Source organism: Zonotrichia albicollis, chromosome 8 (assembly GCF_047830755.1).
Source record: "Zonotrichia albicollis isolate bZonAlb1 chromosome 8, bZonAlb1.hap1, whole genome shotgun sequence".
NCBI classification, from domain to species: Eukaryota; Metazoa; Chordata; class Aves; order Passeriformes; family Passerellidae; genus Zonotrichia; species Zonotrichia albicollis.
In genome coordinates this window covers 38,240,052-38,264,733 of record NC_133826.1, presented here as the reverse complement: position 1 = coordinate 38,264,733, position 24,682 = coordinate 38,240,052, and the positions used below count along the sequence as shown (strand labels likewise).

Sequence of the window (24,682 nt, the reverse complement as noted above, 5' to 3'; positions counted from 1 at the left end):
AGTTGTCTGTCCTGGCAAGTTTCATATGGGAATAATCCTTGGATGTAATCAAATCTGGAGGAGAAATCCCCATTTCGGCCATGAACCCCTGGAGAAGGACAGTTCTTTCCCACAGGAAAGAGAGCACAGAACTCCTGGGTTTCAGGGGCTGATGAGAAGTGACCGTCAACTTGCCAAGGTCAGCTGGGCCAGTCAGGCAGCCCCCAGGAGGCCCAGCCAGCCAGACCTGTTCCATTTTCTTGGATCCTTGGGGCCCTGCAGCATCACAATTGCCCCTTGGTTCCATGAGGCCCAGTGATATAACAACGGTCTCCTTGGCTTCACAGTGGCACAATGGCCCATTGCTTCCATGAGACCTTGCAGTCTCCAAATGGTTTCCTTGTTTCCATGGGACTATGCAATGCCACAATGGCCCATTGGTTCCATGAGGTCACAGTCTCAAAATGGCCCCTTGGTTCTATTGGGTTCCCCAGGTTCACAATGGCCCCTTGGTTCCACCAGGCCTGGATGTGTCACACTGGCTTCTGGCTTCCATGGGGACCCACAGTGTCACAATGGCCCCTTGCTTCCATGAGATCTTGCAGTGTCACAGTGGTTGCCTTAGTTCTGTGAGTCCCTGTGGTGTCACAATGGCCCCTTGGTTCCATGGGGAGTCAGAGTGTCAGAATGGTCTCATTGGTTCCATGAAGCCCCTCAGTGTCACAATGGTCTCTTTTGGTCCTGCAGTATCACAATGGCACCTTGGTTCCATGAAACCCTGAAGTAGGGAATGGCCCCTTGGTTCCATTGGGCTCCTCACTGTCACACAAGTTCTCAGTTCCACAGAGCACTGCAGTGTCACAGTGCTCTCCTTGGTTCCATGGTGCCACACAGGGTCACAAGGGCCCCTCAGCTCTACAAGGCCCCACAGTGTCACAACAGCCCCTTGCTCCCATGAGGCCGTGCCATGTCACAATGGTCTCACTGGTTCCTTGAGGCTCTGCAGTTCCACAACGGCCCTTGAAGTGTCACAATAGTCTCAGCAGGTTCCCCCACTGGTTCACAATGGCCTCATTTGTTCCATGATGCCCTGTAGTGTAACAATGATGTCCTTGGTTCCACAGTCAGGATGGCCCTGAGGTCTCATGGAGTCCCACAGCCCCTTATGCAGTCCCACAGTGTCACTTTGATCCCCTTGATTCCATGAAGCCCTGCCATGCTACAATGGCCCCTTGGTTATACAAGGCCCTGCAGTGTCACAATGGCCCCTTCGTTCCAGTGGGTCCTGAAGTGTCCTAATGGTCTCCGTGGTTCCATGAGGCCCCACAATGTCACAATGGACTTCTGGTTCCATGAGCTTTCGTACCGCCAACAACAGTCTTCCTTGGTTCCACAGTGTCACAATGGACCCTTTGCTCCATGAGGTTCAGTAGCGTAACATGGACACCTTGATTCCATGAGGTTCTGCAGTGTCACAGTGATCTCCTTGGTTCTGCGGCCCTGCTGTGGCTGCTGTGTAACAATGGACCTGTGGTACCATGAGGTTCCATATTGTCACCATGGATTCTTTGTTTCCACAAGGCCTTGCTGGGCCACAATGGCCCCTTGGTTCCATGAGGTTCTGCACTGTCAAAAATTATCTCCTTGGTTCTGCAGTGTCACAATGGACCCTTGTTTCCATGAGAGGCCTGGGCTCCCACAGCCCTTCACAGACCACTATGGCCTCTCTGAGTTCCCCATGGCCCTTCATGGCCCCTCAAAGCCCTTCATGGCCCCTCAAAGCATTTCATGGCCCCTCATGATTGATGGTCCCTCAAAGCCCCTCACGGTCCCTCATAGCCCCTCATGGTCCCTCACAGCCTCTCACATCCCGCTCATGGCACCTCATGACCCCTCACAGCCCCTCATGGTCCCTCACAGCCCCTCATGGTCCCTCACAGCCCCTCACAGCCCCTCACAGACTCTCATGGCTCCTCACAGCCTCTCATGGTCCCTCACAGCCTCTCACAGCCCCTCATGGCCCCTCACAGCCCCAGGCCTGGGGCTCCTCTCAAAGGAGAAAGGGTCAGGCCCTTGTTCTCCTTTCATTTCAGTCCTTTCAGAGCCACGAGTGCAGAAAGGCTGAAATGGAGCCTTTACCCAATGTTTCCCTCAAGGTTAACTGCGGGCTGAAGCTCTGTGCTGGCCCTGGCCCCAGCGCCACCATCCCTGCAGCCACCAGGCCTTTGCTGTCCCCCCGTGTCCGTTCCCTGTCCCCGAGTCCCGCCCGGCTCTGGCAGCAGCAGCAGCCGCAGCGCAGGGGGCGCCGGCCCGGCCCAGACGGGGCTCCCGGCCAGGAGCAGCAGCAGCGCCTGCCCCTTCCTGCCTGCTCCTGCCTCGGCTCCCAAGGGCTTCTTCCAGCTCAATTCTGGAGCACAGCAACCAGCACCCACACACAGCCCTGACTGCTCAGGGCCCGCCTGTGCTGCCCTGAGCCAGCCCTCAGAGGAAGAAAGGATCGGGTTCCAGCGCTGTTTTCAAGGCTCTTTTACTCACTCTGAGCTGACAGCAGGAGGCTGCTGGTGCCTCTGCCTTGGGAATTGCAGATCATTGTCGCAGACATTTCTTCATAGAAATCCTTTCTTTGGGATTTCTCCTTCTTCTGGGAAGCAAAGGGCCCCAGAAGAAGAATGTAAACAATTGTTATCAGCTGTTGTGAAATGTAGCAGGTGTCCCTGTGATTGGCTCATCTTCCTTGTGTACCATTAAAGGCCAATCACAGGAGCAGCTCAGGGACAGATTCCCTGGGCAAAGAACTTTGTTATGCATTCTTTCTATTCTATTCTTAGGATAGCTGCTCTCTGCAACCTCTCTTTTTCTTCCTTTTAGTATAGTTATAATGTATTATATATCCTATATCAATAAATCAGCCTTCTGATCAAGAAACAAGATTCTCGTCCTTCTCTCACCACAGTGACCGTCTAAGGTCGCGGTAATAGATCATGGCTGCTCTTGGCCGTCTTCTACTTGCAACCTGAATTTTATCAATACAACTGCACTTGCCTCTTTCAATCACTGCTGCCCACTGTGCTTTTGTGATGGTGAACTCAGGGTTTTTGTCACAGGCATCATGATTAGCAGAGACTGAAATGCTCACAAGTCCTTGAGCAGTAAGTCAAGGGGAATGAAAGCCTCACAGACCACTTTTGCAGCACTCAAACACCACCCTGCTGCTGGTGCTATTGAAATAGAATCAACCTACAGAGACCATCACAGAAATTGCCTCTGGAGTGGCAAATCAAATGAAAAAATCCACCAGGACAACGAAAAAACAGAACTTGACTGGCTTCATTGCTTCCTCGGAGCAGCAGAAAATGGAGATGCCCAGAGGTATTTTGCACTGCTGCTGATCCCACTTGGAGCCCAGCCCTCTGCAGAGTCCCAGCGGGAGCCTGAGCCCAGCCCAGGGAGCTCCCAGAGTGTCCTGGAGATTCTTTCTCTGCATTCGGTCAGGCTTGCATTCCCCAGCAAGTCCCCAACAAAACCTCCTGTTTTCTTGGGTTAGAACAGGCACAATGAAAAACTCAGCAATGGCACAAGAAAAAGAAAAGACAAGTTGTCAAGGAATCCAAACATTTGTCTTGCTTTGCTGCAGAAGTTGTACTGCACTCACGGTGTGGAAAGTCAAGAGAAGCTGCAGTTGGGGGCACATCTTGTGACAGAAGCTGCACCTCATTCTCCAGGAAAGGTTATTGAAAAGGGCAGACAGGACTGAGGAGAAGTGAAACAGCTTTCCAGAAGTGAAATAAAAATGGAAAGGAACAATCTGAGATGTTTTCCTGTATTTATTTCTATGCTCCCATTTTCCATGTTGCACTGCTTCTCCATGCCATGAATTCCAAATGCATCTCACCTCTAAGACTGGTGACTTAGCGAGTTTTAGTCAGTGTAAAATACCATGAGCTACACACAGTTTGCCTTGCCCTGTTTTTGTTGGAAAGCAATGCTGGAGCCATCAGTGCAGTGCTTGGGTCAGGCACGAATCCTGCAGGCAGGGAATGTGCCCTGCCAGTGTCTGAGCCTCAGCAGGGACAATGCACAGCAGCGAGCGAGGGATTTGCTGTGCCCTGTGCAGGAGTCAGGTCTCTGGATCTGGGCTCAACACAGCGAAGTTCCTGTGTTTGGACAGACTCGGGGGCTGCCCTGAGGGCAGTGAACAGGAGAGTTCCCTGCTGGGAGAGGCCCCAGCAGAGGAGGGGATCTTGTCTCTCCTCGAGACCCTTTAAGGGTCTTCCGGTCTCTTTGAAGTGGAGGTTTTCTCTTTGGGGTTTTTGGGGGGAATCCCCCCACTCCAAGGGTGTTTTTTCCTTCCCATTTTAGGGTGTTTGTGGGGCCGCAGCCACACAAGCCCCTTTCAAGGGGGGATCATGATGGCTTTAAGTTACATTTTTATGGGGCCCCCACTCCAAGCCCCTGTAGGGGATGTTTTGCCTCCCCGGGTGATTTTTGGAGTTCTCTCTACCATCGCTGCTTTAAGGGCCCCCACTATGGTCGGGTCCCACTATAAGTCCCCTTAAAAGGGTAACACCACTCCCTTTGATTCCAGACACTGGAGCCCGGGAGGGGGAGTTGGGGGTCCCAGGGGGGTTTGGGGGTCCTAGGAAGCTTTGGGGGAACCTGGGTGATGGTGATGGGGACTCAGTGCTGGGTATAAACTGTTGTGAGGGGTTCCCGGGAGGGTTTTGTGTATACCGGTGGTTTTGTCGGGTCATGATGGATTTTTGGGGGTTCCCAAGGGGGGTTTTCAGGGGTCCCAAAGCGAGGGATAAGGCGATGCCAGAGAGAACCCAAGGCTGTTTTGGGGTACGTGCTGGCAACAGAGATGGGGATCCCGTGCCAGGTGTGAGCCTTCTCAGGGGGATCTTGAGGGATGTTGGGATATCCTGTGGGAATTTTTATGTGCTGGGAGGGTTTGGAGGAGTCTGTATGAGCTTTTGCGGTCTTGGGGAGCTTTTGGAGAGCCCAGGGATGATTTTGGGGTGTTCCAGGGGGTTTGGGGTTCCCGGCAGGTTTTGGGGGTACTTTGGCAATGCCGGTGAGAAAGCTGGGACCCCGTGCTGGGAATGAGCCCCCTCACTGAGCACAGGCAGCGTCAGCGTGTTCAGGGAGATCCTGGGGGCCCAGGGGGTCACCCCAACTCCCAGGGGACCCCAAATGCTGAGGGACCCCCAAACTGCCCTCAGCGCTGGATCTGCCGCAGGCTGGGGGGCACCAGCACTCAGCCCCCAGCCCCACCATCACAGGGGGGCTGTGGAAGAAATCTGGGGGGGCACGAACAGGTCGGGGGGGACCCCCAAAGTCCTGGGAATGGGGGAACACAGGGGAACTCCCAGGAATCCCATGTGCGGCTTATGGGGGACCCAGGAGGAGTTTAGTGGGGCTGGGTGGGACATGGGGGACCCCCAGGAGTCTGGGGAGGGGGGAAGAACAGGGTGACCCCCAGGATGGGTTTGGGGGGAACCGGATTGGAGCCTTCAGACACCGAATCCGATGAGGAGAACAACGCCAATGGCAGCGCGGACAGACACAGGGAGCACCAGGGTGGGATTCCCGCTGGATTCCAGCTCTGGGAAGCACGGCGGGTGAGGCGGGGAGGGGAACCCCCATCCCGCTGCTCCCCATTCCCAAAGGGAGGAATAGGGGTCCAGGGGGTGTCTGGGTGAAGGAAAAGGGGGCTCTGGGGGCTGGGAGAGGGGGGATGGACGGGAAGGGAGTGTGGGGGTTGTTGGTGCCGGATAAGGGGGGGGCAGGGTGGAACCATGCCCGGGAATGGGGGTGCGGGGGAATGGCGGCGCCAAGGAATGGGGGTTCAGGGGCCCCTCGGTGCTCGGAACGGGCGATCACAGAGTCCCGGTGCCGGGGGTCCCCCTCAGCTCTCGCCGCCCCCCGCGTCCCAGGAGCATCCCCAGCCCCAGCGCTGGAGCCATCGCGCTGCTCTGCTGCGGCCCCGCCCCCTGAGCCGCCTCCGGCCCCGCCATTGGGGCCGCTCTTTGCTGTCCGCCAATGGCGCCCCGAGTCTGCAGTGACGTCACCAGTCACTGCAGTCTGCAGTGACGTCACCGATCGCAGGGTAAAGGGAGGCCTGGGGGTGAGGGGCCCCGGGCTGGCCGGGAATGGGGTCCGGGGGTCCCCGGGCTCATGGAAACGGGCGATCCAGGGTCTGCCAGAGGAGGATACCCGGGAAAGGGGCTGCAGGGGGTGTCGGGGCAGGATAAGGGGGTGCAGGGGGTCCTGCAGCTGGGGAAGGAGATGCGGGGGGTCTCAGTGCCCAGGAATGGGCATTCAAGGGGGTCCCCGGGGGGCTCCCCAAAGCCCGTCCCGAGAGGCAGCAGGAGCTGGCTCAGGAGCTCTGGGCAGAGAAAAGGGGGTGACCCCGGATTGGGGGGACATGGGAGACTCACACACGCCCCCGGGGGGACACGACCCCCGGGGACCCCCCCTCACCTTGTCCCGCAGGGGAGGCCGAGCCCCAGCCCGGGCAGACGAAGTCCCCGAGCCCCGGCAGCATCCTGGGGGGGCGTGCGGGGCCGGGAGGGGCAGGATCCGGGAAACGGCGGCGGCTGCCGGGGGCCGCGGGTGCCTGGGAACCGCGAACGCGGCGGCGGCGTCTGTGACAGCGGCGCGGCCCCAGCTGCCCGAGAACGCGGCCCTGGCTGGGTGTGCGCAGCCTGGGCTCCTGCAGGCGGCTGCACTGAGCCATTCGCAAAGGGAATTGTTCGCGAGGCATTGGCCTGCGCAGAGAATTCCTACACCTGCAGAGCATTGGCCTCTGCAAGATTCCTACACCTGCAGAGCATTGGCCTCTGTGAAGAGTTCATCAACGTGCTGAGCATTGGCCTGTGCAAAGAGTTCATCAACGTACAGAGCAAGGTTCCCAAATTTCCTTTGAAGGTAAAGATTGACTCAAGTTGAACTTTTTGGTTTTGTCTCATCTGCACTCTAAGAGAGAATGCCAAAGGGAAATACAGGATGGGATATTGCCTGTCTTCTGATGCAGCAGTTCAGTGGTGTGCCCAGCTGAGTGGATGAACAATATATGCTCTACTGATTGTGCGTTATTTTGCACAGAAGAAATGCAAGATTTTCTAAATGTACTAGTCTATTCATTTTTTCCCTATAGTGATTGCCTAAGCTGTTTAAAGGTGAACAAATTCTGTTCAAGTTTCAGTGGGTGGTTATCATCTGTTTATTAAAATCATTAGGGAGATGCCTCTGAATTGCTGGAGCAGCCTGGCTGTCTTCAGCTGACATTCTGGCCAGAAGCCTTGTGAACACATAAGAGAACCCACACAACAGGAATTCCATCCTTGGGGAAGGAAAGGGCTTTCCCTATGTCAGGTTGCACAAAGCTTCTGCTCCTGGACAATTCCTGGCATGGCACATCCCCTTCTCTGGAAAAAAAACAGTTGCAGTTTTGTTCCACTCTCATAATTGTAAATTATTTCCTCCTTCTAAAAAATGTAAATCCAGCCTCATTCACTTTAGACATATGGACCCTTGTTCTGCCACTGCAGATTTGGGAGAAAATGCATTTGACCACTGTTTTCCCATTTTCAGAGACCTTGGAGAGGACCCAAAAATCCCCCAAGATGGGGTTTGGAGGCCTCATCACATAACCAGCTGGTAAAGGCTGCAGGTTCAGGGCTCAGTGGGGTGGAGACTGAGGACAGAACAGGAGTAGCCTGGCAGGGGCTGAAGGGTGGTTTCAGAGAGGCTGGAGCTTTTCTTCCTAGAGGATATAAGCATGAGAAGGAAATAATGGCACCAAGGGCAGCTGGGGAGGCCCAGAGTGGGCAGCAGCAGAAAGGAATTTCCCTGGCAGGGCAGGGCTGTGGTGCAGCACGTCCCCAGCAGGAGCCTGGAGCAGCCCAAGGCTTTGTGTGGGCAGGCAGGGGCAGGCAGGAGGCAGAACTGTCAGCAAAGGAAGGGCCCAGCCAGGTGGGGCAGCCGGGGGATGCCGACAGCCTGCAGGGACAGAGGCGCAGGGCAGGGACACCGTGGGACAGCCTGGGCTGCACAGGGCACAGGGATGGGCAGCAGCTGCAAGACAGCCCTGCCAGAGCCACCTTGGGCAGCACTTTGGCCATGGCTGCTGGGCCTGGGCCTGAGGCCACGAGGGGACAAGTGACCCTTGCAGGGTTGGGGCCTCATTGCCTCCTTGTCCCTGCTCAGCAGCCCGGCAGAGGCTGCCCCATGCTCCTGCCCTTGGCATTGCACATCCCCACATGCCAGTGACCATCTCAGGAAGAGCCCTGAGCACTGAGGGAGGAACAGCATCTGCCTGGCCAGGGGCTGGGGCTCAGGCCTTGGCCCTTGGCATTCCTCAAACACATCCAGGTTTTTGCTCAGCACCAGAGACGCCTTTGTCTTGCGTGTCCCCACCTGTCATCCCTGCCTCCAGTGTTCTGCTCTACCTGGAGGAAACTTTCTCAGTTGTGTCCCTCAGTGAGACCCATTAAAACTTCAAGAAAATTTGGCGTTTAAATTTAACTTAGTGTTCTTGAGAAGTTTTTTGAATGCTCTCTGGGACTGAGTCTGATGTAAACAGCCCCAGAGGTTCATTAAAGTCCTTGTGCTGTGTCTGTGCTCCTGTGCTGGGCTGGGCTCCTGGCACAGAAGGAGCCCTTGGAAACCAAGAAGAACTCAAAAAGACATTTCTCCTGATGAGCAGCACTTCTCCCAGCCCAGCAGGGCTGAGGGCACTGCCTGCAGGTGTCTGAGAGCAGTGAAGCAGAAGGAAGCTCAATGCAGCTGTAAGGACAATTCTGCACTCATTCATGGAGAAATCTTCACAGCTTTTGACACAGTCAATCTCTGGATGCAGGGATCTCCTAAAGCTGGAGATGGCAGGACTGGCATGACTGTAAGGATGGCTCTGCTGCTGTTTCTGCTTTGGGGGAGGATGTGCTGCAGAGCGGGGCTGCCCTGGGCACCGTCAGAGGGACAGGGCAGGACGGCTCCTGCTGCCAGGGACGGCTGCAGGGGGTGAAGCTGGGGCTGCAGCCAGAGCTGCACAGGGCTGTCCTGCAGAGCAGCTCCTGCAGCCCTCAGGGCTCTTGGCCAGCCCAGGGCATGTGCCACCTGCCAGGGGCAGCTCTCAGCCTGCCTGGCACCTCCCCATGAATGCTGCAGGGGAGCTGTGGGTGCAAGGAGTGACTCCTACAAGGGCAGCTCCTGCTGCTTTGGAGAGGGTGATGTATGGGCCAGGGCTGCTCAGAGCTCCAGCTCATGCCCAGCTCATTTCTGAGGGGACTTTTCATGAGCTCATTCAGGGCTCAGGTTTCCTGCTTGTGTCTCTGCTTTCCTGAATCTGTGCTCCCACTTTTCCCTGCCTCAGCTTGGTGGCAATGGAAACTCAGCTGTGCAGGGCAGAGCAGGGGCTGAGGCTCTTAAACCATCACACTGAGTTTTCCTGTGAACCTCAGCAAGTGCCTGCACCTGCCCAGCATCCAGATCCATGCAGCATCACCTTTCCATGATGCCCAGGCTGGGGGAGCTGTTCTTTATTCCCTGCAGGGCCGAGCAGCTGCAGGGCAGGGCTGGCCCAGGGGCTGGGCTGGGCTCTGGCAGCTCTGGCAGGGAAGGAGCCCGGGGCAACAGGAGCAGCTCGGGCTGGGACAGCTCCAGCAGCAGAGCCGTGGGCAGGGAGGGAGGGAGGCAGTGCTGAGGGAAGCCCTGCTGCAGGGCAGATGTGGCACCTGCCGGGCCTGCCCTGCAGGGCACACACTGTCGTGAGCAGCACAGCTCTTGTGTCCCCTCGCAGCCAGCACCGCCCTCAGCCCGGGGGCTCGGGGCCCTCAGTGCCTCCTGGGCCGGCAGAGCAGCCCCAGAGATGAAGGGCATCTCTGCGGCCATGTGCCCATTCCCTGCTGACCAGGGCCTGAGGGCCACTGTCCTGCCCTGCTGCTGCCTGGCAGGGGCTGGCCAGGGCTGGCCAGGGAAAGGCTTTTCCTCAGGCCCGGCTCTCTCTCTCTCCTTGCCTTGCCCAGGTGCTGCTGGCATTGCTGAGGGGGCTCTCTGCAATGGCAGTTCCAGCTGCAGGGCCAGGCCCAGCCCTTGGGCTCCTCCTGTGCAGGCTGAGCACAGCAATGGGGTGTCCCAGCTCCCTGTGCCCAGGCAGCTCTGGGCAGGGCAGCCTGGGAGGCTGGAAATGAGCCCACTCTCCTCAAGCAGTGCCATGGACAGGACCCTTGGTGTGTCCTGGGGATGCCACCCAAGCTGTCAGCTGCCTCCAGGGGACACTGAGGCACAGGAGTGTCCTTGGCTAGAGGGGGCTGAGACTGAGACAGGCTGAGACAGTTTGCTCTGCTGTGGGTCCCACTGCTCTCAGCTGTGTCAGGCTGATTTCTAGGGGAACACAGAGAATGCCCTGGATCGCAGAAAAGGCAACTGGGAAAAGATGGATTGAGAGAGCAGCTCCCCTCACCCTTCACTGAGTTACAGCCACTGCTCTTGCATTGCACAGTTCTCTCTAATCTCCCTGGGCACAGCAGGAAACCCTCCCAAACTGCCTTTGGCCATCACCATTCCTTAGCCCTGGGAGAGGAGATGCTGCCAAGCTCCTCTGCCTCAGGAGCAGTTTGGGCTGATGAAATCCAAGCCAAGGACTGGCCCCTGTCCCCGTTCCCATGACCTCACTGCTGAAGAGCAGAGCTGATCCCTTGGTGTCCACAGGCACAGCCCCTGCTCGTCACAGCAAGGGGGCCAGATCCCAGCAGAGCTCCAGGCACGGGGCTGAAGGAAGGACTCTAATGAAAGGAAAATTGGGTGATACAGAGCAGGAGGGGCAGAAATGGGAGAGAGGGCTTGGACATTGCTCAGCAAAGTCTGCTCTGACTTGTCATTGTCCTCTGCTTGACTAGGACTACATGGGCAGAGTGAAAAAATGTCCAACAGCAGCTCCATCAGGCACTTCCTCCTGCTGGCACTGGCAGACACGCGGCAGCTGCAGTTCCTGCACTTCTGCCTCTTGCTGGGCATCTCCCTGGCTGCCCTCCTGGGCAACGGCCTCATCATCAGCGCCGTAGCCTGCGGCCACCACCTGCACACACCCATGTTCTTCTTCCTGCTCAACCTGGCCCTCAGCGACCTGGGCTCCATCTGCACCACTGTCCCCAAAGCCATGCACAATTCCCTCTGGGACACCAGGAACATCTCCTACAGAGGATGTGCTGCTCAGGTTTTCTCCTTTCTTTTCTTTATCGCAGCAGAATTTTCCCTCCTGGCCGTCATGTGCTACGACCGCTACGTGTCCATCTGCAAACCCCTGCACTACAGCACCCTCCTGGGCAGCAGAGCTTGTGCCCACATGGCAGCAGCTGCCTGGGCCAGTGCCTTTCTCAATGCTCTCATGCCCACGGCCAGTACATTTTCCCTGCCCCTGCCATGGCAATGTCCTGAGCCAGTTCTTCTGTGAGGTGCCCCACATCCTCAAGCTCTCCTGCTCACACTCCACTTTCAGAAAAATTTGGATTTCATTGTTTGCTACATGTTTATCTTTTGGTTGTTTTGTGTTCATGGTTTTCTCCTATGTGCAGATCTTCAGGGCCGTGCTGAGGATCCCCTCTGAGCAGGGACGGCACAAAGCCTTTTCCACCTGCCTCCCTCACCTGGCTGTGGTCTCCCTGTTCCTAATTACTGCAGTATTTGCCTATTTGAAGCCCCCCTCCTGTCCTCCCCATCTCTGGATCTGGCCCACCCCCTCATCTACAGCCTGAGGAACCAGGAGCTCAAGGATGCCCTGAGAAAATTGATGAGACTGTATTTTCAGAAGCATTTCAGAACAATTTTCTGCTGCAGAGCCTTCAGAATGTAACTCTTTACAATCTCAGACTTTTTTTCCCTATTTGTTTATTTCTTCTTTGCTAACTTTTCCATTGTCATGTTGTGGTTTTTACAAAATGCTTTACTATTACTCTTTGCATTTGTACATTAATGTCTACTTTTGTTGTGAAATTAAAAGACTTAAATAAAAAGCATTTAAATAAAAATAAATTATTTTGTTGATCTCTGCTTCCAGGATTTTTGGCAGCCCTTCTCTGTCCCTGCAGGGGCAGTGCCTGTGAGCAGAGTGGAGGGAAGATACTTCCGGCACAGCAGCACAGCCAGGGACATTAGCCCTGGCTCTTCCCACATCTGCTCTGCCCAACTCCAGCCTGTCCTTCCCAGCCCTGCTGTGGCTGTAAGGCCGGAGTGCTCTGGCAACTTGGTCACTGCCCTGCTGCGTGTCCCTGCTGTGGCCACAGGCAGGGCCAGGCCATGGGCACTGCTGGGACACAGCTGGGCTCCAGCACAGCAGCTCCAGCAGCAAAGGGCATCTCCTGAGGGCAGGGCAGGGAGGCTTTGCTCCCCTCCAGAGCTCCTGTCAGCAATGTGCTCCAGGAATGCCCTGGCACAGCAGAGCCCAGTGCCTGGGGCGGGGTGGAGTGTGCAGGGGAGGCTCACAGCAGTGTCCTGGCACAGCCAGAGCTCCTGGAATGGACCTGAGGCAGCAGCAGAGCAAGGCCTGGGCTGTGTCTTTGTTCTGGGGCAGCCTGGGAAGGTGGCCCAGGGCAATTGTCCCACACCAGCCCCTGCAACCACCATTGCCAGCACTGGCCTCTCCCCACCTGCAGGAGGTTGTTTGTCCCTGCACGGAGGGACACCAAGTGGCCAGGCCAGCAAGCCATGTTTGCTCTGCACTGAGGAGATCTCAGCAGTGCATTGTGTGTGTGTGGGGAGATGAACCCCAGTGAGCACAAACACCATCAGCAGCACCCAGGGGTGGCACAATTCCAGTGGCACAAAACAGGGCCTTGAGGCCACTTCACTCTGAGAGTAACGTCCTCTGGGAAAACACCTGGATTGTTTGCTGGGTTGTGGTTAGGACTGCACAGAGAGAAATATCCCAGGCAGGGAGGCTACAGGGAAAAATGCTCAGGGCAGCCATGGACTGCACAGAGAGACATTGGATACAGTGAGGGTCTGTGGGGAGAAATCAGAGCTGCCTCCCTTCTGAACCACCCCGAGGACCTGAACAGGGCTATGCTGTGTTCTGGGCACTGACCTGGAACTGAGGGAGGTGGAAAAGGCCTTTGGTGTCAGGTCTGTTGAGAAGGCTGGGCAGTGTCACTGTGGGACCTCTCTCAAACCCCTTGGAAAGGCCAGAGCCATCCCAGAGGGTCCTGGGCACTTGGGAAGGGCAGACATGGAACCAGTCTGCAAACAAGGCAGGGAGGGGGACTGGGAGAGTCACAGTCTGGTCAGGCTCAGCAGGGAAGGGGATGTGGGAAATCCTCCTGCAGCCATTCCAGGCACTGGCAGGACAGGGCAGGGACTGCAGAACCCATGTGGGAGGGAAAAGAAGGGGATGTTGCGTGCCCAGAGTTCTGCCAGACCTGGGACAGGGTCTGCTGTGGTCTCCTCAGAGCCAGACTGGAGAGAGCTGGGCTGAAGGAGTGGAACATGGGCTGGGTGGGAATTTGGCTGAACAATGAGGGTCAGATGTCATCCATGGTACAGAGTCCTCTTGGCAGCCATGGCCTGGTGACACCCCTCAGTGACCAGCCCTTGGCCACCACTGTGGAATATTTCTATTGTGTCTAAACCCACATGAAATGTACTTTCAATTCCTTTGTGGATGCTGCCAAATTTCAGGGACTGAACTGATGTGTGACTGTGACTGAACTGATCTAGTTAATGGTGACTGCAAAATGTAATTGGGCAAGATGACTGAGTTGGGTAAATTTGTCTTGCTGTCACATGCCAAGCAAACCCAAGAAAGGGCAGAAAAAACTTATGCATCAGAATAAAAGCAGTTCAATGGGGAAAAACCCAAACCCAACCAAAAAACCAAATGCCCAAACCCAATCAAAAAACCCAAAGCAAGACCCACCCACAACAACACAAAAACCCTATAAACAAACCAATCACAAGAAGAAAAGGTCACAAACAGAAAAAAAGCAAATCCACAGGAAATGTCTTAACAGCAGCAAATGTTTGACCGCCTTGTGGCAGAAGAGGATTCTGTATGTGTTGGTGCTGTTTTGAAAGAAAAATGTCTGAAAAAAGAAATTAATCTCCTACCCTCCTTGTCCCCCCACTTGTCTCAGATGATTGCTGATCATGGTGTGACATGGAATGGAACATCCCTTGGCTCAGTCCAGCCCAGCTGTCCCATCCCTGTCCCCAGGAACACTTGCCCACCCCAGGCCCATAGGTTGGGGGGGTTGCAGATGCCTCATGCAGGGCAAGCACTGAGACAAGGACAGGAGAACAGAACAACATTTACTCTTGTCAAGGACAGTAGAGCAGAACAGCACAGCCTTGGAGAAACTCATTGAGGATGTGCCTCTGGCAAACAGAAGTCACATAAAATGCAAGCAGGATGCCAGCTCAGCTCTGCAAGGCTGACAAAGCAGAAGTTATGCAAAACAATAATGTTGCTCCTACTCAAAAGGAGGGGTCAAGGAACAGTCAACTGAAAAGGACACTGGATGTTGAAGACAGACCCCAAAGAATCATAAAAGGATTTGTGGTAAGGGGTGCAACTATGTCAAATAAACTCAAAGGAAGTGGGGATAGCTAATGGATACATAATCAGTGTGTGTGATAAGAACTCTGTTTATTCAATGCTTAATGCAGTCCAGTGGAGGGAGGATGGCCCAAGTGACCACCATACTATAATAAAGAATACCTGCTTTCAAAGACTCAAAACTCTGTCCAGAAGTTTCTATCCAGTGGGTTTCAGTATCAGTGGTGTCCTTGACTCCATTATGCCCCACAGTTTCACAATGGCCCCTTGGTTCCATGAGGCCCTGCTCTATAACAATGGACCCTTGTTTCCATTGGGTTCCATACTGTCAAAATGGCCTCCTTGGTTGTGCACTGCCACAATGCTCTCCTTGGTTCCACGAGGCCTTGGTGTGTCACAACAGCCCCTTGGTTCCATCAACTGCCAGAGTGTCACCCTGGTCTCTTGGATCTGCAGTGTCACAATGGACAATTGGTCACAAGCAGCCCCACTGTGTCACCATGAATATTTGGCTCCACAGGGCCCCACAGTGTCACAACAGCCCCTTGGTTCCACGAGGTTCCACAGCATCACCATGGTCTCCTTGGATCCGCAGTATCTCCATGGACCACTGGTTCCATGTGGCCCTGCTGTGTCACAGTAGTTCCTTGGTTCCATGAAGCCCCACTGCATAACGATGGAATCTTGGTCCTCTGAGGTTCTGTACTGTCACCATGGTCCCCTTGGCTCTGGACTGTAACAATGGACCCTTGGTTCCACAAGGTTCCATGATGTCACAATGGACCCTTGGTTCCACAAGGTTCCATGATGTCACAATGGTCTCATTGGTTCCACAAGGCTTTGTTTTGTCACAATGGACCCATGGCTTCATGAGCTTCCATGGTGTCACCATGGTCTCCTCAGATCCACATTGTCACAAAGGACAATTGGCTCCATGGGCCCTGCAGTGTCACAATAAACCCTCAGTGCCATGAGGTTCTGTGGTGACCATTCTGCCTGGTTCAACAAGGCCCTGGAGTGTCACAATGACTGCTTGGTTCCATGAGCTTCCATAGCATCAACAATGGTCTCCTTGTTTCTGCAGTGTCACAATGGACTCTGGTTCCATGAGGTCCCTAAATGTCACTGGTCTCCTAAGTTCCATGTGGCCCTGCTGTGTCACCACAGTCCCTTGGTTTATGAAGTTCTTCAGTGTCACAATGGTCCCTTGGTTCCATGGTGCCACACAATGCCACAAGGGCCCTTAGGCCCAACAGGGCCTCATAGTGTCACAATGGACTCCTTGGTTCCATAAAGACACAAAGTGCGACAATGGCCCTTTGGTTTCACAAGGCCTCAAAGTGTGAAAATGGCCTTCATGGTTTCATGAGGCCATGCTGTGTCACAGTGGACCTGTAGTTCCATGATATGCTTTCCTGTCACAGTGGTCTTGTTGATTCTGCACTTTAAGAATGCCCTCTTGAACCCTCGGAGCCCCACAGTGTCACTATTGTGCCCTTGATTCGATGAGACTTTGCTGTGTCACAATGCTCCCTTGGTTCCTTGAGGCTCCTTCTGTCATAATGGTCTCAGTGTTTCCATGAGACCCTGCAATATCCCAATGGACCCTTGGTTCCAAGGGCCCTGCAGTGTCACAAGGCTGCCTTTGCTCAACGAGTCCTGCAGTGTCATGGTGGCCCCTTGGCTCCATGAGGCAAAGCAGAATCAGAATGGCCCCTTGGTTCCATGGAGCACCACAGTGTCACCATGGTCCCAGTGGTTCCACAGGGCCCCTCAGTGTAACAATGGACCTTTGGTTCCATGAGGTTCCTCAGTGTCTCAGTGGCCCCATGGCTCCATGTGGCCCCGCTGTGTCACAGTGCCAGGTGGTTCCATGAGGCCCTACAGTGTCAAAATTATCTCCTTGGTTCTGGAAAGCCCCACAGAGCCACAATGGACCTTTTGTTACAGGAGCCTTTGCTGGGTCACAATGGAGTTTTGGTTCCAGGAGCTTTCACACTGTCAACAATCATCTGAGCACAACAGTGTCACCATGGATCCTTTGTTCCATGAGGTTCCATCGCATAACATGATCCCCTTGATTCCAGAAGGTTCTGCAGTGTCCCAATGGACCACTGGTTCCATGCAGCCCCACACTGTCACAATGACCCCATGGCTCCAGGAGCTTTCACACTGTCAGCAATGCTCTCCTTGGTTCCACGAGGCCTCGCTATGATACAATGGACTTTTTGTTCCATGGGGTTCCACTGCATCACAATGGACCCTTTGTTCCATGGGGTTCCACAGTGTCACAGCTGAGTCCTTGGTTCTGTGAGCCTCTACTGCCACCAAATGTCCAAAATATCAGAAAAAGTCTCCTGAATACTCATTTGGTGTTTATAAGGCTATCATTTCTTCAGGCCTGAGGTCCAAGATGGGAAAACTCCTAAGCTTACATGGACATGTAATTCTACCAGTGTCTTGCTTATATACAGTCCCTAAATGTGAATTACAATTTACCCATTTCCATAAAACCCACTCAAAGTTCCCAGATTCACTCCTTGTTTTTTCTATCCCTGCACCCTTGAGCCAGATGTCTTCTTCTTCTCTTCCACCCATCCTTGCTGGGAAAGCAGCCCCTGCATGCCTTGTTCCTGTGCTGAAAGTTCACAGGCAGGGTAAAAATGGAATGAACCCTTTTGGTATCAGCCCCAGGGCAGGCAGAGGCATGCAGGAGGCAGAGCTGTCAGCAAAGGAAGGGCCCAGCCAGGTGGGGCAGCCGGGGGATGCCGACAGCCTGCAGGGACAGAGGCGCAGGGCAGAGACACCGTGGGACAGCCTGGGCTGCACAGGGCACAGGGATGGGCAGCAGCTGCAAGACAGCCCTGCCAGAGCCACCTTGGGCAGCACTTTGGCCATGGCTACTGGCCCTGGGCCTGAGGCCACGAGGGGACAAGTGACCCTTGCAGGGTTGGGGCCTCATTGCCTCCTTGTCCCGGCTCAGTAGTCTTGCAGGGGCCGCCCCATGCTCCTGCCCTTGGCATTGCACATCCCCACATGCGAGTGCCCATGGCCAGGAAGAGCTCTGAGCACTGAGGGAGGGACAGGATCTCTCTGTCAAAGTCTGACAAGAGCGCATCAGCCAGCAGGAACAAAGGCAGGTGGTGACATGTCCTGAGCCCCTGCCCTGATCTGTCCCTGCCACCAAGGGCCCAGAGCAGCCTCCTCTCTGGGCCACTTGCCTGTTTTCAATGCCTTGCACAGGCGCTGGCCCTGCCCCACAAGGCCTGGCCTGAGTCCTGCCCCTGCACGCTCAGCCAGGCTGAGATGGACACTGATGGTTTCTGGGCCAGGCTCTCTGAGCCCAGCCCAGCTCCCTGCAAGCTCTGCCAGCTGCCCTGAGCTCTGGGCAGCACCAAGGGCCTCTCCCCAGCCCAGCCCAGCCGGCTCTGGCCCCACAGCTCTGCTCAGGCCAGGCTGCTCTGGGCACTGCCTACAGCCTCAGCCCCTGGCAAGGGCACAGCTGCAGCTGCCACAGGACTCAGTCCCAGAAATGGGTGAAGGTGTTCAAGTTCCCAAGCTCTTGCTGGCCCCAGGGGCTGATGGCATTTGTGCTCCCTCAGGTTCATGTCCCCACACCAACAGCATAGGGGTGCTCCCCCTGCTGTGTGCAATGCAAACAGGGGCTGCTGAGCCAGTGCTGCCGTGTCTGTGCCTGCAAGGATGGGGCACCTGTGTGAGCTGGGGGAGAGGCCAGGGCTGCAGAGGAGGGATGTTGTTGGCAGCTCCATGAGGACGCTCTGGGACGCTGCCCTGGGCCATCCAGCGCACTGGGGATGGATCAGCCCCTGCTCTGCTGCTCCTTCCCGTGTGCCCCACGGCCCTTGCAGAGCCCCAGCCATGCTGTTTGCCCCCAGCCTGCCCACGGCCAGCCTGGGGCTGCTCACGGGGCTTTTCTGTGCTGAGCATTGGCCTGGTCGTGTTCTTGAGAGAGCCTGGGCAAGGAGCCTGGAGCCCCAGGCCCTGGGCTGAGGCGTCAGCGCTGCCCCAGCAGTGCCCATGGCCTGTCCCTGCTGCAGCCCCGGCACTGCCACCCCCAGGGCTGTGCCCGGCCCCAAGAGCACTCAGGCCCTGCAGCAACACCAGGGACACCAGGGGAGCGGGGCAGGGCCACGGCAGCAGCACTGGCAACACCAAGTGCTGCTGCTGCTGGGCACAGCTGCTGGGCCAGCAACTGATCTGCCCCCAGCTCTGCACACACACATTGCTGCTGCAGCTCCAGAGAGGGCAACGAAAGGGCATCTCTGCAGAAAACTTTGCTGGGAGATCCTTTAGTTCCTTTAAAGCCACCAAGAGAACAGCCCTTCATTGACACAGTCTGTGGTCACAGGGAAGGTGGAGAGAAACAAAATGAGCTATGTCACAAACAATAGCATTACTTTGTGGACAACATTAAGAAGTAAAACTAAGAAAAAGGACCACCAATATGAAACCAAAAAGAAGAATCAAAGATGACTTTTATTACAAGTGATTTGCAGAAATTGACCATCAGTTTAATGGTCCTGAAACCATCCAGTCATCAGTCTCTTCACTGCAGCCTTGAGCTCCTGGTTCCTCAGGCTGTAGATGAGGGGGTTCAAGGCTGGAGGCACCACTGAGTACAGAACTGACAGGGCCAGATCCAGGGATAGGGTGGAGATGGAGGGGGGCTTCAGGTAGGTAAAAAATGAGGTGCTAATGAAAAGGGAGACCATTGCTAGGTGAGGGAGGCAGGTGGAAAAGGCTTTGTGCCGTCCCTGCTCAGAGGGCATTCTCAGCACAGCCCTGAAGATTTGCACATAGGAGAAAATCATGAACACAAAACAACCAAATGCTAAACAGGCACTAACAGCAAGAAGCCCCAATTCCCTGAGGTTTGAGTGTGTGCAGGAAAGCTTGAGGATCTGGGGGATTTCACAGAAGAACTGGCCCAGGGCATTGCCATAGCACAGGGGCAGGGAAAATGTATTGGCCGTTTGAAGGAGAGCATTGAGAAAGGCACTGGCCCAGGCAGCTGCTGCCATGTGGGCACAAGCTCTGCTGCCCAGGAGGGTCCCGTAGTGCAGGGGTTTGCAGATGGACACGTAGCGGTCGTAGCACATGATGGTTAGAAGATAGAACGCAGCTGCAATGAAGAACAGAAAGAAGAAGAGCTGTGTGGCACATCCTGTGTAGGAGATGTTCCTGGTGTCCCAGAGGGAATTGTGCATGGCTTTGGGGACAGTGGTGCAGATGCAGCCCAGGTCGCTGAGGGCCAGGTTGAGCAGGAAGAAGAACATGGGCGTGTGCAGGTGGTGGCCGCAGGCTATGGCGCTGATGATGAGGCCGTTGCCCAGGAGGGCAGCCAGGGAGATGCCCAGCAAGAGGCAGAAGTGCAGGAGCTGCAGCTGCTGCGTGTCTGCCAATGCCAGCAGGAGGAAGTGCCTGATGGAGCTGCTGTTGGACATTTGCTGGGGCTGCACATGGGAACCTGTTCATGAGGAAAGGACAGTGAAGAGTTTGAGGAGATGTCTATAACCAAAATCAAAGCCATTTCCCATACACCCTCTTCTTAAAACACATGGACACACTTGTCTGTTTAAGAGTTCTGACGTTTTCTTTTTAAGCTCTCCCCATGTTTCTCCTGCTCTTCCAGGATATCAGAAACCCTCGGCATTTCTGCTGCCCTTGGTATAACAGAGTGAGTTCCCTGTGGCAAGATAATGAGTGGAGACTGGAGGGAGAAGGTCTCACTTGATTGTGTTTGGAGTTTCTTTGGGCTTTCAATTTTATCAAATGGAGAGCCCAGCTCCACATTTATAGCCAAGGTCTCACGTTGCTCATTTCACCAACCCAGCAGCATTTTCAGTGTCAGAACACCTCTGCCTTCCCTCAGCAATCCTATAACTCAGAGATGCTCTAGGACAGGTTTGCACCCTGGACTGGAGCTCCTAGCCTGGACTGAAATCTCAAGGAGATTTCAAAGTGTCCTTATGATGGCATTGGATTGAGGGAGATGCAGCTCCTTCCCTGCCTGCACTGACAGCATTGCCCAGAGCCAGGCACTGGGGACAGCGTCACCCTGAGCCAGCTGTGCCCCCTGCCAGAGCCCCCAGTGCCAGGCAGCTGCTCCCAGCCCTGTGCTCTGCAGAGGGAACTGGGCCCGGGGCTGCAGAGCTGCCCCACGGCTCTGCTGCAGCTCTGCCTGCACAGGAGGGTCTGCACGCCTTGGAGCCCCAGCCCTGAGGGCAGAGGCTGGGCTGGGGGCACAGGAGGGAGGAGGCTTGTTCAGAGGGAGGGGCTGCACTGGAGGGGTTCCTGGGGACATCTCTAAACTCTCCCTGCCACAACATTGCTGGGCTTTGTTTTCTCTTATTGCCTGATTATCTCTCTGCTTCCTGGAGATTTTCCCTCCTGCAGGTGTTTCCCTGTGTCTGATCTCTCCCTTCCAGCACTCACAAACCCCAAATCTCTGTGCACTCTCCTTGGCCCTACAGAACCCTGCCTGTTTGCAGGGCACTGGCTGGGGGCAGGTTCTGTTTGCAGCTTGGAGAAAGGACAGCTCAGACTGAGCCTCATGGCTCCAGCAAAAGTAATGTCGTTGCTGTCCACAGGCAGAGGAGTGGCTGAAAGCACATTAGGGACCTCCTGTGAACCTACTGATCACTAAAAGTAACAGTTCAGATGTCTCAGGTACTTGTCAAAATTCATAATCATCCTTTCATATTTATAACCCCTCCCCGCCATTCTCCAATAGTAGGAAACTGAATACACTCTTAGGAAATTTCCTCATTTTTATCAAAATCCTTGTCTTGGAAATATTCTGTGACTGATCAGAACCCCTCAGTACATCAGAACTTCATGAGCATTTCACCTCCCTTGCACCAGAAATACCCAGAGTTGTACTCACAGAGTCTGTAGGCATTGGGATGTTCAAGCTTTAGGAGACCACTCCAGGAGCTGCAGCTGCATTGTCCTGCAGCCAGAGGTTCCTGTGCCAAGGGCTGGCTTTGATTCTGCCCCAGGCACTTCTCAGCACCTTCCCAGCCCTGACTGATTGAAGCTCTCTGTGCCTCTGTGCTGTGCCCAGGGTGGCTGCAGGCCACTGCCCTGGGGCAGCAGAAGAGCTGCTCATCAAGAGAAATGTGCTTATGAAGCTCTTCTTGGTTACCAGGAGCTGCCTCTGTGCCAGGAGCCCCGCCCAGCTCAGCAGCACAGACACAGCACAAGGACTTTAATGAGCCTCTAGGGCTTTGGTGTTGTTTACATCAAGCTCAGTCCCTTAGAGAGTGTTCAAAAAACTTCTCAAGAACTCAAACTTAAATTGAAAGTCTGAAGTTCCTTGAAGTTGTTATGGGTCCCACTGAGGAACATAACTCAAAAAGTGTCCCCAGTTCCAGTTAGAGCAGAACACTGGAGGCAGTGATGACAGCTGGAGACAAAGAAGGCAAAGGTGTCTCTGGTGCTGAGCAAACCTGGATGTGTTTGAGGAATGCAAAGGGCCAAGGCCTGAGCCCCAGCCCCTGGCCAGGCAAAACCTGTCCCTCCCTCCTTGCTCAGGGCTCATCCCAGGATGGGCACTGGCATGTGAGGATGTGCAATGCCAAGGGCAGGAGCATGGGGTGGCCCCTGTCAGGCTGCTGAGCAGGGACAAGGAGGCAATGAGGCCCCAGCCCTGCAAGGGTCACTTGTCCCCTCGTGGCCTCAGGCCCAGGCCCAGCAGCCATGGCCAAAGTGCTGCCCAAGGTGGCTCTGGCAGGGCTGTCCTGCAGCTGCTGCCCATCCCTGTGCCCTGTGCAGCCCAGGCTGTCCCACGGTGTCCCTGCCCTGCGCCTCTGTCCCTGCAGGCTGTCGGCATCCCCCGGCTGCCCCACCTGGCTGGCCCCTTCCTTTGCTGACAGCTCTGCCTCCTGCCTGCCCCTGCCTGCCCACACAAAGCCTAGGGATGACCCAGACTTTTTCTGGGGGCCATGTTGCACCACAGCCCTGCTCTGAGAGGGAAATTCCTTTCTCTTTGGGTCCTGTCTGGCCCTCCCTATCTGTCCTTTGCATTAATTCTTTCTTTCTCTGTCTGTTCTCTACTATGTCAAAAGGATCCACCACCTCTGAAACCACCGTTCAGTCCCTTCCAGGGCTCTCCTCTGTTGTCCTCAGTCCCCACTCGACTGAGCACAGAGCTCCTCTGTCCCTGTACAGTGCTCATGTGCTTGAGGCCTCCAAACCCCACCTTGGGAGATATCTGGCCCCTCTCCAAGGTATTGGCAAATGTAAACATTCTGCTCATAGTCTAAGAAAATCACCTCAGAACAACACCAGTCAGACCTGTGTGTCCTGGCTACTTTTGCCTTGGAGCAATCCTTGGATAGATGGAATTTTTTAGGCTGAATTTCAGTTTTGGCCATGGGCACTTTGATGTGAACAACGATTCTCTTCCATTGGAAGGAAAGCTGAGGCCCAGTGTTTCAGGGGCAGATGAGCAGCAGCCACCAAGGGCCAAAGTGAGCCAGACCTTTCTGGAATTGCAGCTTGTGCCTGAGAGAAATCCTTGGATACACATAATTTGGGAGGTAGAATACAAGTTTTGGCCACTGGTCCCTTGATGAAAAGGCATTTCTTTTCCATATGAAGGAAAGCAGAGAGCCCCAGGGTTTGATGGTAGATGAGAAGCATCCCCTGGGAGGCCAAGTCAGCCAAACTTGTCTCTCCTGGCAGCTTTTGCTTGGGAGTTATCCTTGGATATATGAAATTTATATTTATATTTATATTTATATTTATATTTATATTTATATTTATATTTATATTTATATTTATATTTATATTTATATTTATATTTATATTTATATGGGGCCAAATCTCAATTTGGCCATGGCCCCTGGATGAGGAGACTGTTCTATTTCCATCACAAGGAAGGCAGAGAGCCCCAGTGTTTCAGGGGTAGATGACAGGTGGCCATCAGAGCCCACAACACCTGTGAGAGCAGGCAGGTTTTGTCTGGGAGAAACCCTTCATATAGTGAATATTTTAGGAGGAGTAGGCCATGGAGGAATAAGAATATTCTTTTCCATAGGAAGGAAAGCACAGAACCCCAGTGCTTCAGGGGCTGATGAACTGCAGGCACCAGAGACCAAGGCCAGCCAGACCTTTCTGTAATGGCAACTTTTGTGTAGGAGCAATCATTGGATATAGGACTTTTGGTGGTGGAATCCCAATTTTAACCATGGGCACCTGGAGAAGAAGGATGGTTCTTTTCCCTTAGGATGGAAAGGGCAGAGCCCCAGTGTTTCAGGGCAGCATTCAGGCAACCACCAGAAGCCAAGGCCAGCACGACCTGTCTGTACTGGGAGATCTTGTCCGGGAGAAAAAACCCTTGAATGTAGGAATTTTGGAGGACAAGTACCAGTTTTGGCCATGGGTGCCTGTGCAGGAGGGCCAGTTCTTTTCCATAGGAAGGAAAGCACAGAGCCTCACTGTTTGAAGGAAGGTGAGAGCCAGCCCTCAGGAAGACAAGGTCAGCCAGACGTGTTGGTAATGGCAGCTTTTATATGTGGGAGAAATCCCTGGATATTGGGAATTTTGGAGGGGGAATCCCATTTTGGCCATGGATGCTTGAATGAGAAGGGCAGCTCTTTTCCAATTGAAGGAAAGCCCAGACCCCAGGGTTTCAGGGGTACATGAGAAGAGACACTCGACATGCCAAGGGCAGTTGGAGCAGTCAGGCCAAGCCAAGCAGGCCTGTTCCCTGTGATCCATGGGGCTCTGCAGTGTCACAGGGGTGGTGTCATATTGGATCCTTGGTTCCATCAGGCCTAGACGTCTCACACTGGCCTCTTGTTTCCACAGGGCTCCAGAGTGTCACAATGGTCCCTGGCTTCCATGAGGCCTGGCAGTGTCAAAGGGGTCTCCATGGTGGTGCAGTGTCACAATGGACCCTTGGTTCCATGGGGATTCACAATGTCAGAAGGGTCTCCTTGATTCCCTGAGGCCCTGCAGAGCCCCTTGATTCAAAGAGGCCTCCAAGTGTCACAGTGGCCTCCAGGATTCCATGAGGCCCCACAATGTCACCATGGACCTTTGGTTCCATGGGGTCCTGCACTGATCCATGGATCCTTAGTTCCATGGGGCCCTGGAGTGTCACAATGGACTCCTTGGTTCCAT

General features: G+C 54.7%; 1 protein-coding gene across 1 annotated transcript; it reads right to left on the bottom strand.

Moving 5' to 3' along the window:
• Positions 1-19,062: 19,062 nt before the first annotated feature.
• LOC141729783 (olfactory receptor 14J1-like) lies at positions 19,063-19,995 on the bottom strand. Its single transcript, XM_074545509.1, has one exon. It carries the CDS (start codon positions 19,993-19,995, stop codon positions 19,063-19,065), a length of 933 nt encoding a protein of 310 aa, XP_074401610.1.
• Between the last annotated feature and the right edge of the window lie 4,687 nt (positions 19,996-24,682).

Coding starts and splice junctions, on each gene's coding strand:
- LOC141729783 (XM_074545509.1), bottom strand. CDS start 19,995: ATGTCCAACAGCAGCTCCATCAGGCACTTCCTCCTGCTGGCATTGGCA.